This window comes from Orbicella faveolata, unplaced genomic scaffold, assembly GCF_042242905.1.
Source record: "Orbicella faveolata isolate gen_17 unplaced genomic scaffold, um_ofav_v1 contig_35, whole genome shotgun sequence".
NCBI lineage: Eukaryota > Metazoa > Cnidaria > Anthozoa > Scleractinia > Merulinidae > Orbicella > Orbicella faveolata.
In genome coordinates, this window is record NW_028301564.1 from 16,265,001 (window position 1) to 16,281,170 (window position 16,170).

At 40.3% G+C, this 16,170-nt stretch overlaps 1 protein-coding gene and 1 long non-coding RNA gene across 2 annotated transcripts in view; both read right to left on the reverse strand.

Annotated features, from left to right (window-relative positions):
• The window catches only part of LOC149103496 (uncharacterized), an 8,067-nt gene extending 7,719 nt beyond the window's left edge, over positions 1 to 348 (reverse strand). Inside the window, exon 1 of the long non-coding RNA XR_016202127.1 lies at positions 114 to 348. This is a non-coding gene — a long non-coding RNA (uncharacterized LOC149103496). The remainder of the gene's footprint in view (positions 1 to 113) is intronic.
• Positions 349 to 4,898: 4,550 nt separating this feature from the next.
• LOC110040239 (uncharacterized) lies at positions 4,899 to 12,948 on the reverse strand. The gene is made up of 6 exons (XM_089273881.1): positions 12,776 to 12,948; positions 9,871 to 10,834; positions 8,823 to 9,354; positions 7,969 to 8,162; positions 7,242 to 7,589; positions 4,899 to 6,237 (listed from the first exon to the last, which is right to left on the reverse strand). The coding sequence occupies exons 2-6, from the start codon at positions 10,830 to 10,832 to the stop codon at positions 5,820 to 5,822; spliced, it is 2,454 nt and encodes an 817-aa protein (XP_089130007.1). The 5' UTR covers positions 10,833 to 10,834; positions 12,776 to 12,948; the 3' UTR covers positions 4,899 to 5,819.
• Positions 12,949 to 16,170: the final 3,222 nt, after the last annotated feature.

The window sequence follows — 16,170 nt, forward strand, 5'->3', positions numbered from 1 at the left end:
CTGAGTGACCCACTCGTGTATGATTCGTGATGACAAAGTTCATTCAAAAGCTTTTGTCTAAATAAAAGAAGTTACTTTGTATAATATAGGGCTACTTGAATTCGATTACTCACCAAATAATTTTGTATACAGCTAATCTGCCCTTTGAATTTTTTCCCGTTGAAAAATCCACAGTAACACTTTCTTTTAGCTCCAAATCTTCGCCAAGAATAACATGTTTCTCGTTAATGACACTCACGCTGTTTTCTTCTAGTCACAGGACCGCAGCAAAAACCATTTTGATATAATTTTGGAAGTGAAATCTACTAATTCGGACGAGCGATCAACCATTAACACTGAATTCAAAGATGGGCGCTAAAAGAGAATGACTAAAGCGAGTAAAGCGATCTTTGTCAGGTTCAGTCACGAGGATAGTCACGTGAAAATTCGCGTGCTGTGATTGGTTCAGTTGATCAGTTGAGGAGAGAATGGAAACTGGAGAAGAAGGAGAGAGAGACTGGCAACGAAGTTGCCTCACCAGTCGTCTGCTTCCCTGTCCACGCTGTTTTGGTGGTCTTTTGAAAGATGGGTCTTGCTTCAAAAGGAAAAAACTACACAAAATTTTTACGAAGAAATCGAGGAAAGTGGAACGTACTTTAACTAGTTGATCTGTTCCCGACGGTTGTCAAGATAACAAAGGATCGTGAGGCACTTAAATCATGTTCACTGCAAAGGTAAGGAATCCAATTTTATAGGGATTTTCTGTTGTGATAAGCTATAATTCTAAATAAATCAAACTAAGCAATGCATTGTGTGCTCTTTAAAAACCCCAAAAGCCGAAATTCACCTAAAAGGTTTCAGATCGACCTGAGAAAACGAGATAAATTCTGCGAAATAAGCTTAAGCTTGTTGTAAGTCCACCAAATCTATTTTGAGAGCCCACGTGTTCCAACACCCAGTCAGCACAATGCAGCAAGTAGAAATTTGCAATGCTTACCATTTTTTTCCTTTGAATTATTCATAAGGATTAACATTATATGAGATCTATAGTCTTTTCAATACATCAAGATGTAGGTTTTTTTTTATTTGTCATTTATTTATGTCAGTTATTTATTTGTTTCCCACTGACTCATAATCTTTTTTATTCTTTTGATTTTGTTTTGTCATGAATTAGAGTGACTGCAAGGACAAGGAAATACAAGAAACATATTGATGATCCCACTATACCCATACCAAAATCTACAAGATTTGACCACATAAATTGCTTAAAGCAGTCTTCCCAGGCCAGTTGATGTCATCTCCCTCTCTTGCATCACTTTTTCCTGGAGATCATTTCCAGCACCATGAACAGAACACCTCAGAGTTTTCGGCTCGCCTGAGTGAGATGGCTGTTGGCAGAAATGTTGTGGATGACTTTGATGGACTATGGAGTCAACCTTAATGCAAGAATTGAAGCTTCACAGAAGCATTTGATGAAATTGAGTTGCCTATACACTGTACCTGAAAAGACTACAGAAATACCAATTGATGTAATACACACAACAACTCAGATTTGTCCACAGACAGTGATTCAGGTAATGATGTTGAAGTTTCTAGCTCTGACTCCTCTGAAGAAATTGAGAACTCTGACACTGACGGCCATTCACTGGACTCCCCTGATGAAAGTGAAACTAATTGTTCACAAGAAAAAAACATTTTCTGCCAAAGAATATGCCTGTATGGCTATTCTGGCCTTAATTTCAAGACGTTGTATGACAATGAGAGGTTGCTAAAGATATCCTTGTTTTAATGAAACTACGGGTAATTTGTCCAGAGAATGTCACAGTACAGTTTTACAAATGTACAGCAAGTGTGTGGAAACTGTGAGCTTTATTTCTGACATCTGTGAGAGATGTCTTCCTCTTTTTCCTAAAGTCATAAAGGATCAAGTCAAAAATTGTTCAACAGTGGGCTGTGATGGGTATGTGTGTGAATCTACAATTATATTAAATATATACATGCATATATACACTTTTGGTTTTATTGAAATTGTAAATAATATATATACATTTATGCTGACAGGAATTTTTTGCTTAATCTATTTATCAAATCTGAGAGCATCCATTTTTCTATCAGTTAAACTCTGGGTGTTTGATTTAAGGGTCCATACGGGCACATATACACTAACAAATCAGGTTGGATCTAAAAAGCAATGTTATGAGTGCTATAGTTTTATGTTGAGTTGTCAGACTTAAACTGGAATTAATGTAGTAACATTTGTTTGGAAATAATTACCTTGGAGCTTGACAACAATAAAAAGGTATGGAACTCCAGGGAAATGATCCTGTTGATTTTTACTAATTCACAGAAACTGATTCATGCACTGAGTTCATCTTTAATTTTGACATTTTGGGAAATTTATAGAAATTTCAAACACAATATTTCATGTGTTTTAGCTGTTCCCAAAAATTCCTAGATATTCCAAACACATTTTTTAAAACAGTCTGGGAAATAATAGGAGTTCCTAGGAATTCCCAATAATTCCCAGTCATACTTTTCACTATTCCCAAATATTCTCAGAAATTCCAAGGTCTTGGATTAAGCATAATTTGCATGGCTTGGAATAACTTGGAATTCCTAGGAATTCCCAATAATTCCCAGTCATACTTCCACTATTCCCAAATATTCCCAGAAATTCCAAGGTCTTGGATAAAGCATAATTTGCATGTCTTGGAATAACTTGGAATTCCTAAGAATTCCTAGGAATTCCTAGGAATTCCCAGCCTGGTTTACCAGGCTATTATGAAGAAGCCCGAAGACTGGGTATCCAAACTTCCTTCATGGTTGTGATTTTCTTTGTTTTAACTTGATGAATTGTTAATGAGTTTGAGAAGCTTTTAACTTTTAATACGTGGCTCATAAATTTGATCATACCGGTAGTTGGAATTCTGCTTGAGCAATTCTAACTTACATTCTATTGGTCCTAGAACGTTCAGGGGTACAGTATATCATGGTAACATAATTATGGCCAGCCATTAATGGTCAGTTTTTAATCTACGTATCTACTAGATTGGGTGGGAGGGGTAGTGTGATAATTTTGTCCCCCCCCCCCCCCATCCCAAGATGTGGCAAAATGTACGGAAACCCTCTTGCTCGCAGGTAAAATTGTCAACAACACAATTGAAATTATAGAAAATGATACAAATTTGTTTCTTGCACACCTGTCAATTAAACTATTCGATACCCCCTTTTCTCACTGGCAAGTAAGATCGGCCACTTTGAGTCCTTCAACAAACGTCTTCACCTATTGCCTCATGCTAAGTTCAAAACTGGATGTCAAGTGTTCAATCCCAGTGAAAAGTCTATAGTACTCCACATGGACCATAAATGTTGCCATTGTAAGTGCTATGCAAAGGGTTGCCATAGGTCAGGAAATGGTCAGGGAAAAAAATAACTCTTCAAGGTCAGGGAAAAGTCAGGGAATATTAATATTTTGAAGAAAAGTCTGGGAAAATTGAAATGATTCAACAAGGCTGATTTAATACCACTGAAGGGGAAGAAGCATAAGAGGTCACTGTGATCTCGACAATTTCTCAACAAAATTTGTTGAAAACTTATCAGTCTTAATGAAGGAGTGGAAAGGATGGCTCTAAAATGAGGCTAGACGCTGCTACTAAATCTGACATTTTGGATTATTTGGTCAGGAAATTTAATTTTCATCAGGGAAAAGTCAGGGAATTTTGAAAAGTGATGTCTGTGGCAACCATGATTTTTGCATCATTTTGTTTCTGAGACATGAAACATTCGCCTTTCTTTTAGTGTTGCATGTGCAATTAAGCCTCTTGTACATATGGCCACGCCTCATAAGTAGAGAGAAAGGAAGGAAAGGAGGTGGTGGAGTGAAGTAGTAGTGACTGGGTACTAAGGAAACTGTATAAAGTATGTTATGGTGGATTGATCTCTGGATGTGGTGGGGGGGGGGGGGGGAGGTACTCCGCAGGGCTGTCATTAAGTTTTAATTGATCTTCTCACCTGTAGCAAACTTGTTACTTTATGGGTGAATTGCATCAACTACAGGCCAGTTCACCTGTAGCATCAAGGGTCCATCAAACATACTCAGCCGTAACAGGTGTCACGGGTTACGGCCCTTATTGGCAGCCCTGCTCCCAGAAACATCGGGTAGGGGTGTGTGGCCCAGTTCGCAAAACCTGACCAAAATCTGTGATTTTCCCTACCCTATTTATGACCTGACCAGTAAATTTGTTACCCGTCTTATGACCTGACCCTTAAATCAATACCCTGTTTCATTGATGGTCTTATCGATACTGATGAAAAACTAGCTTCTTCTTAAAAACATACCCATGTCAAGACTTAAGAATGCAAAAATCATACCCTATATATGACCAAAATAGATACTGTATTTATGACCAAAACGGCTAAAAAACCATACCCCTTGGGGCCATTCATACCTATATTTCCCATATAAGGGAGTAACCCCGCCGGGATTAATCTGCAGAGACCTATTAAAAATGTAGAGAGAGGCAGGCAGGGAGGGAGGGAGGGGTGGTAACGAACAAAGTCACCTGCTTGGAATAATGGTAGTTGTATTCATTAAAACAAATATCTACCTGGTCTATGATGATTACCGTAATACATCCTGGGGTTAACGTTGTCAGTAGGAGGACAACTGGTTTTCACAGGTGGGCAAAACGTTTTGACCTGAACTTCTTTGTAAGGAAACCTTTCCTCTAGATGGTCAAACCAGGTGGGAAAAATCATCCTCACCGCCAGTCAATTTGTCTGCCCAGTGCCTCAGACCGTTAATGAGACTCCTGCAGGCATATCTCATTAGAGGGAATTGGCTATTATCTAAGTACTGACATTAATGAAGATGATATTTATGTTCATAAATATTAAGTAACTCTTCAAATGGACCAAAATTGTTATGCACATTTTTTAAATTTTTATTTGGTTTCGGTGAACACTTTACAATGCAAAGATGGTTTATATGGAAAACAACACTTAAAAGAAGTCCTTAACAATTCCTGTTAGCTCTTATTATAGCAGAGCTAAAAATCTTACAAACTAATTAAGCTTCCTCCCCCACCCCCCCCCCCCCACCCCCCCGCCGAAAAAAAAAACCACACACACAAAAAGAGATGAAAATAGTCATGGCAGCTAGCCACTTTGTCACACCAAACAGGTCTTAAGACCAGCTTGAGACTGCCTTAAAACCATTTGCTGCATTACTTTGGTTCCATTCAGGTTCAGTAATCTAACAACGATTACACAAACACGCAATAAAGAGGGCTTGTAAACTGGTCTTGAACAGTTAATAAAAAGGTGACCTCAATAAATGACTGGTCGAATTTGGGCTGGGGTGCACCAGTTTGGGAATAAGTTTTTGTCGATTCTATTCAAGTAAAGTTTATTTTATTAAAAAGTCAATCTGGTGACTTTACGAGGAGGTATTTTTCTGAAAATCTCCTCCCAAAAAGAAGCGTTTTGAGCCCACTACCATGACCCCCATGAATAGGTAAGTACCCCCGTCTCGTTTGTTGTCACTGTACTTTAGTCTCAACTGTCAAACTTGTTACACATTTTGTCACAGCTGTCACACAACTGCTGTAACGCAATGAAACAATTTTTGAATCGCAAATTTCCAATATTAAACTGAATCTTTTGTAGATCTATATTCCAGCTGAAAGACAGCAAAATGAGCAGGTCTGCCTAGATTTTGCTCTCTTAAAAAAAAACAATACACGTATAATTTCACACACGCACGCACAATATGCCTTTTACTGTCAAGCATTGTCACCCGCACAGAATATGCGGGGTGAAAATTGAGGACAAAATGTGTGTCACACAAGCATTATGTTTTCAGTCGCCTCGCCCTGCTGCCTTTCGCCTTCAAACCAATCTTCGGCTTCTTTGCATGCGCGGTACCCCTCCCGATGATACGCTTCGAACATGCGCGGCGTGAAAAACTGATTGGCCGTGATGTGTTGTGGGAAGGCGTTACAAAACCATGAGGAGCAACCGCGGCATGAGCGTCTATGACAACACTCACAGCAGCAGAACGTCAATTTGTCGACGTCTGTTTGCTTCAAGACCATACCAGGGTGCAGGCCATGAAAGGCGGGAAACGGATCAGTAGAACGGGCTGCAGCATCTTCCACGTCCGTGTCGCCGTCTGGGGACGGTTTTCTTGGTACGATCAGTAGGATTTCACCGTCCTGATTGTCTTCAGTTTCGTCTCTCTTGTATTTAACTTTAAATCTGTTGATGAAACAAAGCAGAACCATGAACACAAACAAAAGTGTATCCTGATTCCATCGCAGTTGTTTGATTCTGATTGAGGAGCTTACGGTGTTTTGGGTTATTAACCCTAACCCTCCAGGTACAAAAGTACCTTTAAATTGAAAGAAACCTGAAAATAATAGCTTACAAAGATAGAAAAACATCAGAGAGATCATAATAAATCATAAAGGAACAAGGATAGTTAAGGATGGAGAAGATTCACACGGAAACTTTTCAAGATGTTCAAACAGTGATGTAGCTACTATAACTGAACTTTGATATCCTTTGCTGTTTCTCAGTACCGGGAAAACAGCAATTGACCTTTACATCGATATTTATTTATCGTTATTATTATTTTGTAAGAACTTATATATTATTAATATTTGTCTTATTTTATGTGTTGCTATAGCTGCAAATCGCTGTAATGCAAAAGAAACTTATCTGACAGACGGGCAAAACGCTAGCACCAAATGGCCTTTCACAGAATTAGTGAACAGTAATTAACAATGCAGAGTCTATTAGAGCGGTTTTCAATTGAGTGTCGAAAAACCAAAACCAAAGTAATCACTTTAGCCAATCACAAAGGACGCAGATAATCCAGTGAACCAATCAAAACTCCAAGTTATTACATGTAGCTGACGCAAAGCGCGGAAAACGCGTGCGAGCGAATCCCGATTGGTTTTGGTTTTACTCCTGATTGGATGAAAAAGTGACGCGAGTTTTTAAACCAATCGTGTGGCGCAGTAAGTGCAATACCAATTACTTTTCGACACTCAAATGAAAACCGCTCTACTCACCAATTGGACTACTCAGCCAATCTCAGATCGTAGTAAAACCAAAACCAAAACCAAAACCAAAGTAATTGCCCGACTACTTTCGACACTCAATTGAAAACCGCATTTTTTATTGATCAGAGTTGCAGTTTTTCTTCATTTGTAATTAATCACAACAAAAGAAGTCGAAAGAGAAAAAGAACTACAAACCTGTAAAAACGCGGTTTTTTTCCGGGGTCAGTAGGTTTTACAAACTTCTCGAATAAGTCTGAGATCACGTCACCGCCTTCTTCACTTAGAAACGAGCAGTTCAGCTTCTTACGAGCCAGCATCAGCGCGTTCAAAAGACTCTCCCCGTACAACTTTTCGTTATTCTTGAAACCGCCGTCCACTACAACGATGCTCTTCAGCCTCTTTTTCAACAGAGGCAGCAAAGCGAGGTTTTCGACATGGCCGCCATCGCTGAGTAGCATCACCGGAGGTGGCATGGGCCCAATGTTTTCTTTGTTAAACATTTCACTCACATAGTGAACAAAGGAGTTGTGTACGATGAACCACCTGAAAAGAGAGAGAAAACCGTCGAGGCGTAGGTTGGATAAGCTAGATACTTTGGACGGGATCGGGGAACCACAGACAGAAAAAGGAAACTAGCTAGGACACCCGAAAAAGATTCGAAGGAGAGTTAATTTAAAGTGAAAAAAAAAGATTATATAACAAGGATGATGGAGCTGAAAACATTTGCGTTCCTACTTATGGCCTTATATGAAATTAGCACCGAGAAGATGAAATCTGGTAAACAAACGTACTCCACGGAGCTTTGTCCTAAAATGCTTGTCTGATATTTCTCAATAAGCTTCAATAGAAAGTACGTGGAACAGTTCATCTTAAAACAAAAACCTTCCGACATTTGACTTGCAAATGTCTAAATTGAAGTTACCTGGCTAACTTTTCCAACTTATTCGGGTTTTTCTTTCCGGTGTCTTTGACTGCGATGAAGGCCAGAAGAAAGTGTATAACGAAGAAGCTTATCACTCCAGCTTTAACTGACGATTCAGTTTCTCCGCGGTAATAAAGTGCCGGTACACAGATTAACGGAAGAGCGCAAAAAATATCCACGAGAAACGGTAGTATCTGTTGAAATGATAAATAGGTAGACAGCTAGATGAAGTGTGTGTTGGAGTCTAGTTGTCCGTCAGATTGGCGCTTATATCTCTACCACGTGAAACGACTAGAAGTATATCTTCTCTCCCTGGATGGGATACTTGTTTATCGCAGGTTTACCCCCAGCCGTCGGTACCTATTTACACACCCGGGTGGAGAGAGGTTCTGTGAGAGTGCAGGAACACAACAAAATGACCCCTGCCAGGGCTTGAACCTAGACTACTCGCTCCCGAGTCCAGCGCTCTTACCATTGCGCTATTGCGCTTCCCTCGAAATGATCATTAATGCTCATTATGTTAATCGTAATGATTCGACTTAACGCCCTGTTTCCAAGAGGTCGTGCCCCTCTAAAACGTGCCCCTCTTCAAGAAGCGCCATCCCTCAAGTTATGATAGCTTAGCCGTAACCCGCAACATCAAATGATGAGGATGATCTTATAAACTCTTAGAATCTGGAGGTGGTTTCATCCAGAAGGTTCATGAGTGCAATATTTGTCAGATATCAGCGTTATAGTCTTTGATGCAATCATTTAATCCTTCCTAGTCCGTGTTTATAGTGCTCGACTGAAGTAATCTAAACCTTGAAGGAGATGCATGAAAGATACACTGATAAACAGGTAAAACAACATACCCGAAATACAATACTTTCATCTCTCACTGCTCTGTAGTCGCTTATCATCGTTGCGCCCATTTCAAGCCCAAGAAGCGTGTGAAAACGGATCAGTCCTTCCACAGAATTGTCATATTTTCCCATGTGCTGTGAAAGTGCAGCGGCCGATGTAGCCATGGCATCTGACAGTTTTATGTCTGCAGACCCTAGGCTGCCTTCGAACGGGTCAGGTCCTTGGGTGTGGTCTAAACGCTCGATTCCTGTAGGAGACATCGTTAAAAGCCCATAACTTTCCTCAGACTCTTCACTTAGCCTCCATCGGTTCACAACAATGTTTGACAAGTACTCGGGTTTGGTATCCTTGAGATCTGCTAGACTCAACGACCTTGTCTCTGCCCTTCTTTCACCGACAAGGTTGTCGTGGCTGTCGTGGTCCTGGTTGCATCTTGACTGACAAGCGAGCCACGCTGGACAGATATCCTGCATACCAATACCTGAGCATCCAGCTGTACCAAGACCGTCGGGATGATAGAACGCTTTCTGGAGTCTCCACCTGTGAAAAGATGTAAATGCAACGTTAGGATTTCTGGGTGAGGTGTGTGGTCCCTCAGCGCCCTGAAAGGCGAATTTTGTCACAGTTCCTGGTCCCAGAGATTTTCGTTCTTCCACCAAGGAGAAAAACTGGTGTAAAATTGAATGCTGGAGATGACTTTCACCCAGTGACCACTTCTATTTCTCTGCAAAACGTCAGATAAGCCAGTCGCAATGAGAAGTCAAAAAGTACGTTCAATTGGAGACAATATGAGCAATTAGCATGGCTGTAAAAGCCGTATGTTAATTTTTAATTTGGTACTTTCTTGGTGGCGCAAACATTTGAACCGTTGTCCGTTCCTTTCCGGCGGGCAAATAGGCGCGTACGTACCTACTTAGTCCAAACTTAGTCGCTATAAAACTCAGAAAATTGCGGTACATGTTTGGCAGGTTGAAACCTGCCAAATGATGTGAATTTCCACTTGAAAACATTGTTGGACTTCACTTTCTAGTAAAATGGGCGATTCGATTTGCTTACCTGTTATAAACATGCAGAAGTCTTCTGTGTGATGCCCCTAAGAACGGGACAATCCACAGAGCAAAACCAGACACAAAGAGCAACCGATTAAATAGCTCCCCAGAAAACTGAATGCCGAGCAAAGTGGCTTCGTACACCTTCCAGTAAATAGCATAAGAATAGAAATAGATGACCAAAACATAAGATGTTTTACTGCGCAGAAGAGGAAGAAAGAACCATACCATGATTCCAATAAACACGAAAAGATACTGCGTCCAGGATGGAATTTTGATCAAAAAGTCGTGAATGGCAAAAGGAAAGAAAGTAAGAGCCAGAAAAACAATGAGTGTTGTGTGGATAAAACTCAGGGGAGTAGAGTATCTCTTCCTTCCAGAACAACTTTTGGCCAAAACAAAAAATACAACGAAGAGAACAAACAAAACAGAGAAGAGAATGATGGTGTAAGAATCGTCAATTCCTTGTCGATCCAGGCAATGCTCTCGGATTTCCTCAGCTGTAGCATTGGGGTCGACGGAAAATTGTATCTCTGGATCACCTTTCTCAGCAACGTCATCGCAGTCCAGCTTGGCTCGTAAGGACTTTCCAAAAAGGAGGTCGATGAAGAAGGCGATGGGGCATGCGTACGACCCACATATGATGATTGGCTCGATTATGGTGATGAGAAGAAAGAGGCAAAGTAGAATCATGGTGCTAATGACGCCTTCTAACGGCTCCTCCCAGCGACAAAAGTACCCTGCTCTATCTCTCATGTGATCAAAGAACACCTTATGCCATTTTTTATCGTCGTGCTTCCCATTCCTGTATTTCCAGTCCAGGTAAGCTGTGCCAGTGTAGCCGCCCCCAGATACGCAGCTAAGGTAGTCCACCTCTACCTTTTTTTCCAGCACCCTGCGTAGGACTCCAGAGCATAATGCCGCTGACCGAATGCCGCCGCCAGAAAATGCCAAACCAATGCTAGCCATAGCTAATGAGGGAAAAAAGGAAAGAATGTTCCAACTAAAACAGGAGATTTTCAATAACTCAAATTATGTAATGTCTATTCCTGTCCTAACGTCAGAGTGACAAAGAGTATTGATCAGTTGATAATTCCCCTGGACTGGCCATCGAAAGTACCCTACTAGTCATTTTAAACTGTCAGGTTTCCCTAGCTGAATTTGTGTCTCTTTCAGTGACACAAGAAGAGTTCTTGACAGCCGAGACAAGCCGTAACAATTTTAACAGTGTAGGCTGTTCAGGGATTTTGGAATTCGTGGTTTTATCAGTCGAGTAGTGCAATTAATTAATTATAAAGATGAGTCATGACCAATCAATCTCATTATATAGACTATTTGCGATCGATGCGAATGCGTTAGAAATATCATTTTCACCAGCAGATAAATAGGAAATGAAGCTCGCTGCCTGAATACCCATGCGTACTTAGTGGGGGGGGGGGGGGGGGGGAGGGTGGTGAATAGGGGTATGCAAATCCACCGATCCGTGCCTTTTTTGCGCCAAATCCGTTGATCCGGCAATATTTTTGTCCAAATCCGAAACCACAACCACATCTGGAAACAGAAGTGTAAAGGTCAACGGTAAACTGGTAAATGTGAATGCCATAGTTAATTTCGCACAAATAGTAAAGAAGGCAGCATGCTTGATGACTATAACACAGTGAAATTCTAATAACAGTCTCGCACTTGAGTTTAAATGAACTTCGTTCGAAAAAAGAAACAATTTGGATGAACTCATTAACATACCGACCAAGGCTGAAGAAAGATCTATGATCCAAATTTCATTTAGGAACCAAGATCCGAACATCAAGGCAGGCACAATCCGGAGTCCAAGCCAAAATTCACAGCTGATCCACGATCCACTGTGTTTTGAAAATCCGCGAATCCGCTCGATTTATCCCCAAAATCCACAATCCGTGCGCTTTTTAACGCCAAATCCGTCGATCCGAAAACCTATTCACCCCCCTCGTACTTGAAGACAGTTATGCCAGCTCAACAGACTAAAGTAAGTAAAAGCAGTTACATATAAAATCTATCTTTTCTTCTGTACATTGCATGATAATAAACTGGTGAACTCAATTCCCAGAGTTTCCTCCGCGGTCAAAACTGTGTTGGAAACGCAGATATCAACACTAGTCACTAGATCTCGTCGTAATATATTTTCATGCTCACAGTTGAATAACTCCCTATGTCTCGAATATGTCTCAGTCACTGTCACTCCTTACAAGGTTACTAAGGAAATACAATTGACGTCATTGCTAAGATCATCTTGAATATCAAATGTAACGCTAAACAATTGTCACGCACTTATAATGACTGTCACGCTCTTATATACTCCTAACAACTGATAATTTATGAAATTAGAATATTTCGTGGCAACGGTTTCCCTTCGTTTGACTTCTCCCGTCTTGGTCTACTGACACAACAAATCAGTTTGGCGCTAAGAGTACTCAGCGTACTCAGAAGTTCTGAACCTTGCAATAATTCGTTTGGTCTGTTTATTTGTGCTACAGAAAATTCACTAACATATATAGCCCAAATCTTGTTTCGTTTTTCCCGTTCACACCAGTTCAGGTAACGTTGCAGCAATTTCCGCCTGGTGAAGCAAATTAGCTATCTCAATACCGCAAAATGCATCAGTTATCCGATCTACAAAACGTCCTCTGACAATTATGCGGGAATTTAGCCAGTTTACTCAGTGGAATAAGCTTTTTAAGGCACCAAACATTCAGAGTTTGACGACAGAAAAAAAAAACCTGCACATTGGGTCGATTTTTTCCGCTTTTCACAATGCAACGTTTTAGGAACGGTTCTTGCGCACGTTCGGCGGGCACAACGTTTCGGAAGACTTAATGCGATACGTAGTCTATCCCCAAGAAGCATACTCTGAGAATGACAGCAATTGGTATACTTACCTCAAGATGCTGAGAATAAATAAGGTTGTTTAACACGCACCGCCTTAACTCTGACCTTCGTGTGCTTCAATAACACCGAAACCACTGACGACTCAGTAAACTAAGGATATCAATACAGATAACAAGGAAAATGTAGGTCGTTAGCAGTGCATTAGTACTCTTAAAATTTTCCTCATTCCAAACTTCCAACGAAAAGAAAGACAACACTTAATTTTCCGAATACGAACTGGGAACTAAGCCCCTAGGGGGGCTCCCACGGGAAAAGGTCGGGGATGTTTGTCTGTAAATTTGAATTATAAACCCCTGAAGGAGACCAATCTGAGTGTTTAAAACGGACAGGCAGTTTTTTTTATTATTTCTTCGAGTCCAGCCCTAAAAGACCGTGATGGCTTAAAAATAGTGGTGTTTCGTCACGAACGCCCAAGTGAGACCAAAATCCGTGATTTTTTTACACCCCTAAGCGATCCCCGACCTTTCTGCATGGGATTTCCCTCCCCTGTGTAACTGGCCAATGCACTTTCATAACGTCCTTTTAGGCATGGTGCATGTACACTATATAAACTTACAGCTAAAAGTTTAACGGACGGATCCAGTATGCAGTCTCCACATCCCCATCCTTGCCCTGCCCGATCGCCTAGTCGACTTTCGTATACCTTAAACTACCACTTATAAGCACTGGGCTTATACAACTTCTTAAGGGGTTTTGGATGGGCTTAAAAATGGATGGGGAGGCGGGGAGGCTTCAAAGCGGAATAAAGAAAACGGTTTGGAAACGAACTGAAACAGTGTTATCCTAATAAATCGAACTCATTGCACTTTAAACTAGAGGGGTGCTTATATTCGGGGGAGCTCATAATCGGAAGTAATATTTTGTTTACCTATAAGGTCCTATAACCGGAGGGGCTTACAGGCGGTAGTTTACGTCATACGAAAGAATATTCTTCCTTTCGCTGTACTCGCTTGATTGATAATTGGTTATTGTAGCAGAACACCACACGAACAAACTTGCAACATGTTTACAAATTCAAAACATTTCCAATTTACTTTCGGGAAAACACAAAATAAAGTAGGACTAGGCCGATATTCTTGTCCACCGAGTGTAGTTTTGAGCGGTTGAACCAAGGTTAGCCATGCCGACGAATGGAATGGTGCTCATTTCTTTAGCTTGTCAAACAGACCGTTAAGTAAATGTGAGTATTCAATGATCATGCAGGCGTTGTTAGGTTACATACACTACATAAAACAGCAGTCTCTGACTTTCATTATTTCTAATTCTTAACCCCAGTTTGGCACAAACTTGTTTCAAATTCTCTTCAAAAAGAAACTTGACACAGTGATATCAAAACAAGAACATTAATCAATTCGTGAACAGGTGAAAGAAACCGCAAAGAATATTCTTCCTTCCGGTGTAAGAAAGATTAAGCAGCCAAACAGCACTAAGAAGACAGTTGCGGTCTGTGAATGATGGATGATTGAGTATAAATTCAACCAAATTGAAATTAGAAGCGAAAGTCTATGGAAAATTTCACAATAAAGATTGAGTAGTCGGAGTATGTTATGCGAGAGAGGATACAAGAACATGACAGAGACATACGGCTTGCTCGTACACAAACCTCCGCAATTTCAGAGCAGGCCAACGAGACAGGGCATTTACCCATTTGGGACAAAGTCGAGTTTATTGATCGTGACCCCCACTGGTACACACGAAGGGTCCGTCCATCTAAGACTTCATCTAAATAACATCAATAGAGATAGTGGAATTGAAATTCCTGAAGCATGGATACCTACAATCAGAAAGCACAACAGCTGGTCAGTTAGATTGCGGACCTATGAGGGGACAGCTTCACAAAGTTGGAATAATAATGAGGATCGAAATGCACCAATAGTAGCGAACCAAGGTGCTACAAATAGCGACACGCAACAATTGACCTCATCGCCCGATGAAGACCAGCAGTATAGCAGTCGAAACGTTGCTATCTACATCTTAAAGCGACTCCATCGTGAGACAAACGAAAGTTCATCTATCACAATAGGGGAAGGAAAACCGTCGAAAATAAAAAGAAAGACCATAATAAGTGACATAAATCAAGGGGGGGTTGAGAATGATGGATTTTGAAATCATGAATAAAGCGCTGAAAAATTGCTTTGATCAAGAGAATCACCATAATAAAATCATTTGGAATAATAGTCGCATCCTGATCGGAGACCGCACAGTTTTTTTTCGAACCTTTATTTGAAACTCATGCAGAGTTTACGTACTAAACAATTTTTAAAAGAAGATAACACCTTCCTCTCACTGGACGAGCTCACTCGCAAAGTGAATATCAATATTCCGTTTACACTCTACTATGACCTCATCGCTGCCATTCCTACAGAATGGAAGAAAATTTGCGCCAAAACGTCCCTCTTGAAGACCTTCCGTCGACCCGTGTATCCTACGCTACACTTCTAAGTAACAACGTATACGTAAGTCCACCGACATCAGAGAATATAATTCTAAATTACGGTTTCTCCAAAGAAAGCATCCACAAAGCGTACTCGTTGCCTTTCTTAATAGCCAAAGATTCGAAATTAATTGCCTTCCAGTTTAAAATAGTACACCACATCTTACCTACCAAATCCAGCCTTTTTCGAGCTGGCATTACTTGAAGCGACCTTTGTTCCTTATGCACCGCTGGAAAACAAACAATAAACCACCTACTGTACCACTGTACTGTATCTAAGGCTTTCTGGGATAGATTCACCAACTGGTGGTACCAGAAATTTAAACAAGTGGTCATTTTGACTGAATCTAACGTCCTATACGGTTGGCATAATAACATCAAAAATAAACAGGCACTTGATGTCACTCTTCTTATCGCAAAATTCCATATCTTCTCGACAAGTTCATGTGGTGGTAACTTATGTTTTGAAGGCTTTCTTCTCCGCCTCCAAGACAAACTTGATATTTTAAAGTTAAGCTATACCGCCCAAAGAAAGCTGCATAAATTCTTGAACATCTGGGGAAAATTACCATAAATCTCACTCCGCTTCGTTCTTTTCTTTTCGCTCTCTCTTATTGTAACTCTTTTCTGTAAGTCAGCCGTAGTCTTGTTCGTAGCTTTTAATTTTATTGCATAATAAAACATGATGATAATTGCTACCATAATGTAAATAGTGTAAGTAATGTATATAAGTGGTGCAGGCTTATATTTGTAGTACATCTCTTTGTAAGTAATGTAAATAGTGTAGTATTGTTGTGTAAGCATTGTAGGTAGTGTAAGCTCTGTAAACTGTGTGGGAAGTGTTTAAATAAAAAAAAAATAATGACAAAAGCTGAGAAAAATTTGTATATTGAAAGATGCAAACTAATAAAGATAAAGCTTTTCTCTGCTAATATTATCGTTTAGATTTCA

Bases quoted from the DNA above. Each gene is read 5' to 3' on its own strand.
- LOC110040239 (XM_089273881.1), bottom strand. From the start codon at position 10,832: ATGGCTAGCATTGGTTTGGCATTTTCTGGCGGCGGCATTCGGTCAGCG. The intron at 8,163-8,822 runs GTATGTTGTTTT...TCATTTCAACAG, and splicing joins ATGAAAGTATTGTATTTCGG to ATACTACCGTTTCTCGTGGA. The intron at 7,590-7,968 runs GTAACTTCAATT...CTCTCTTTTCAG, and splicing joins AAGTTGGAAAAGTTAGCCAG to GTGGTTCATCGTACACAACT.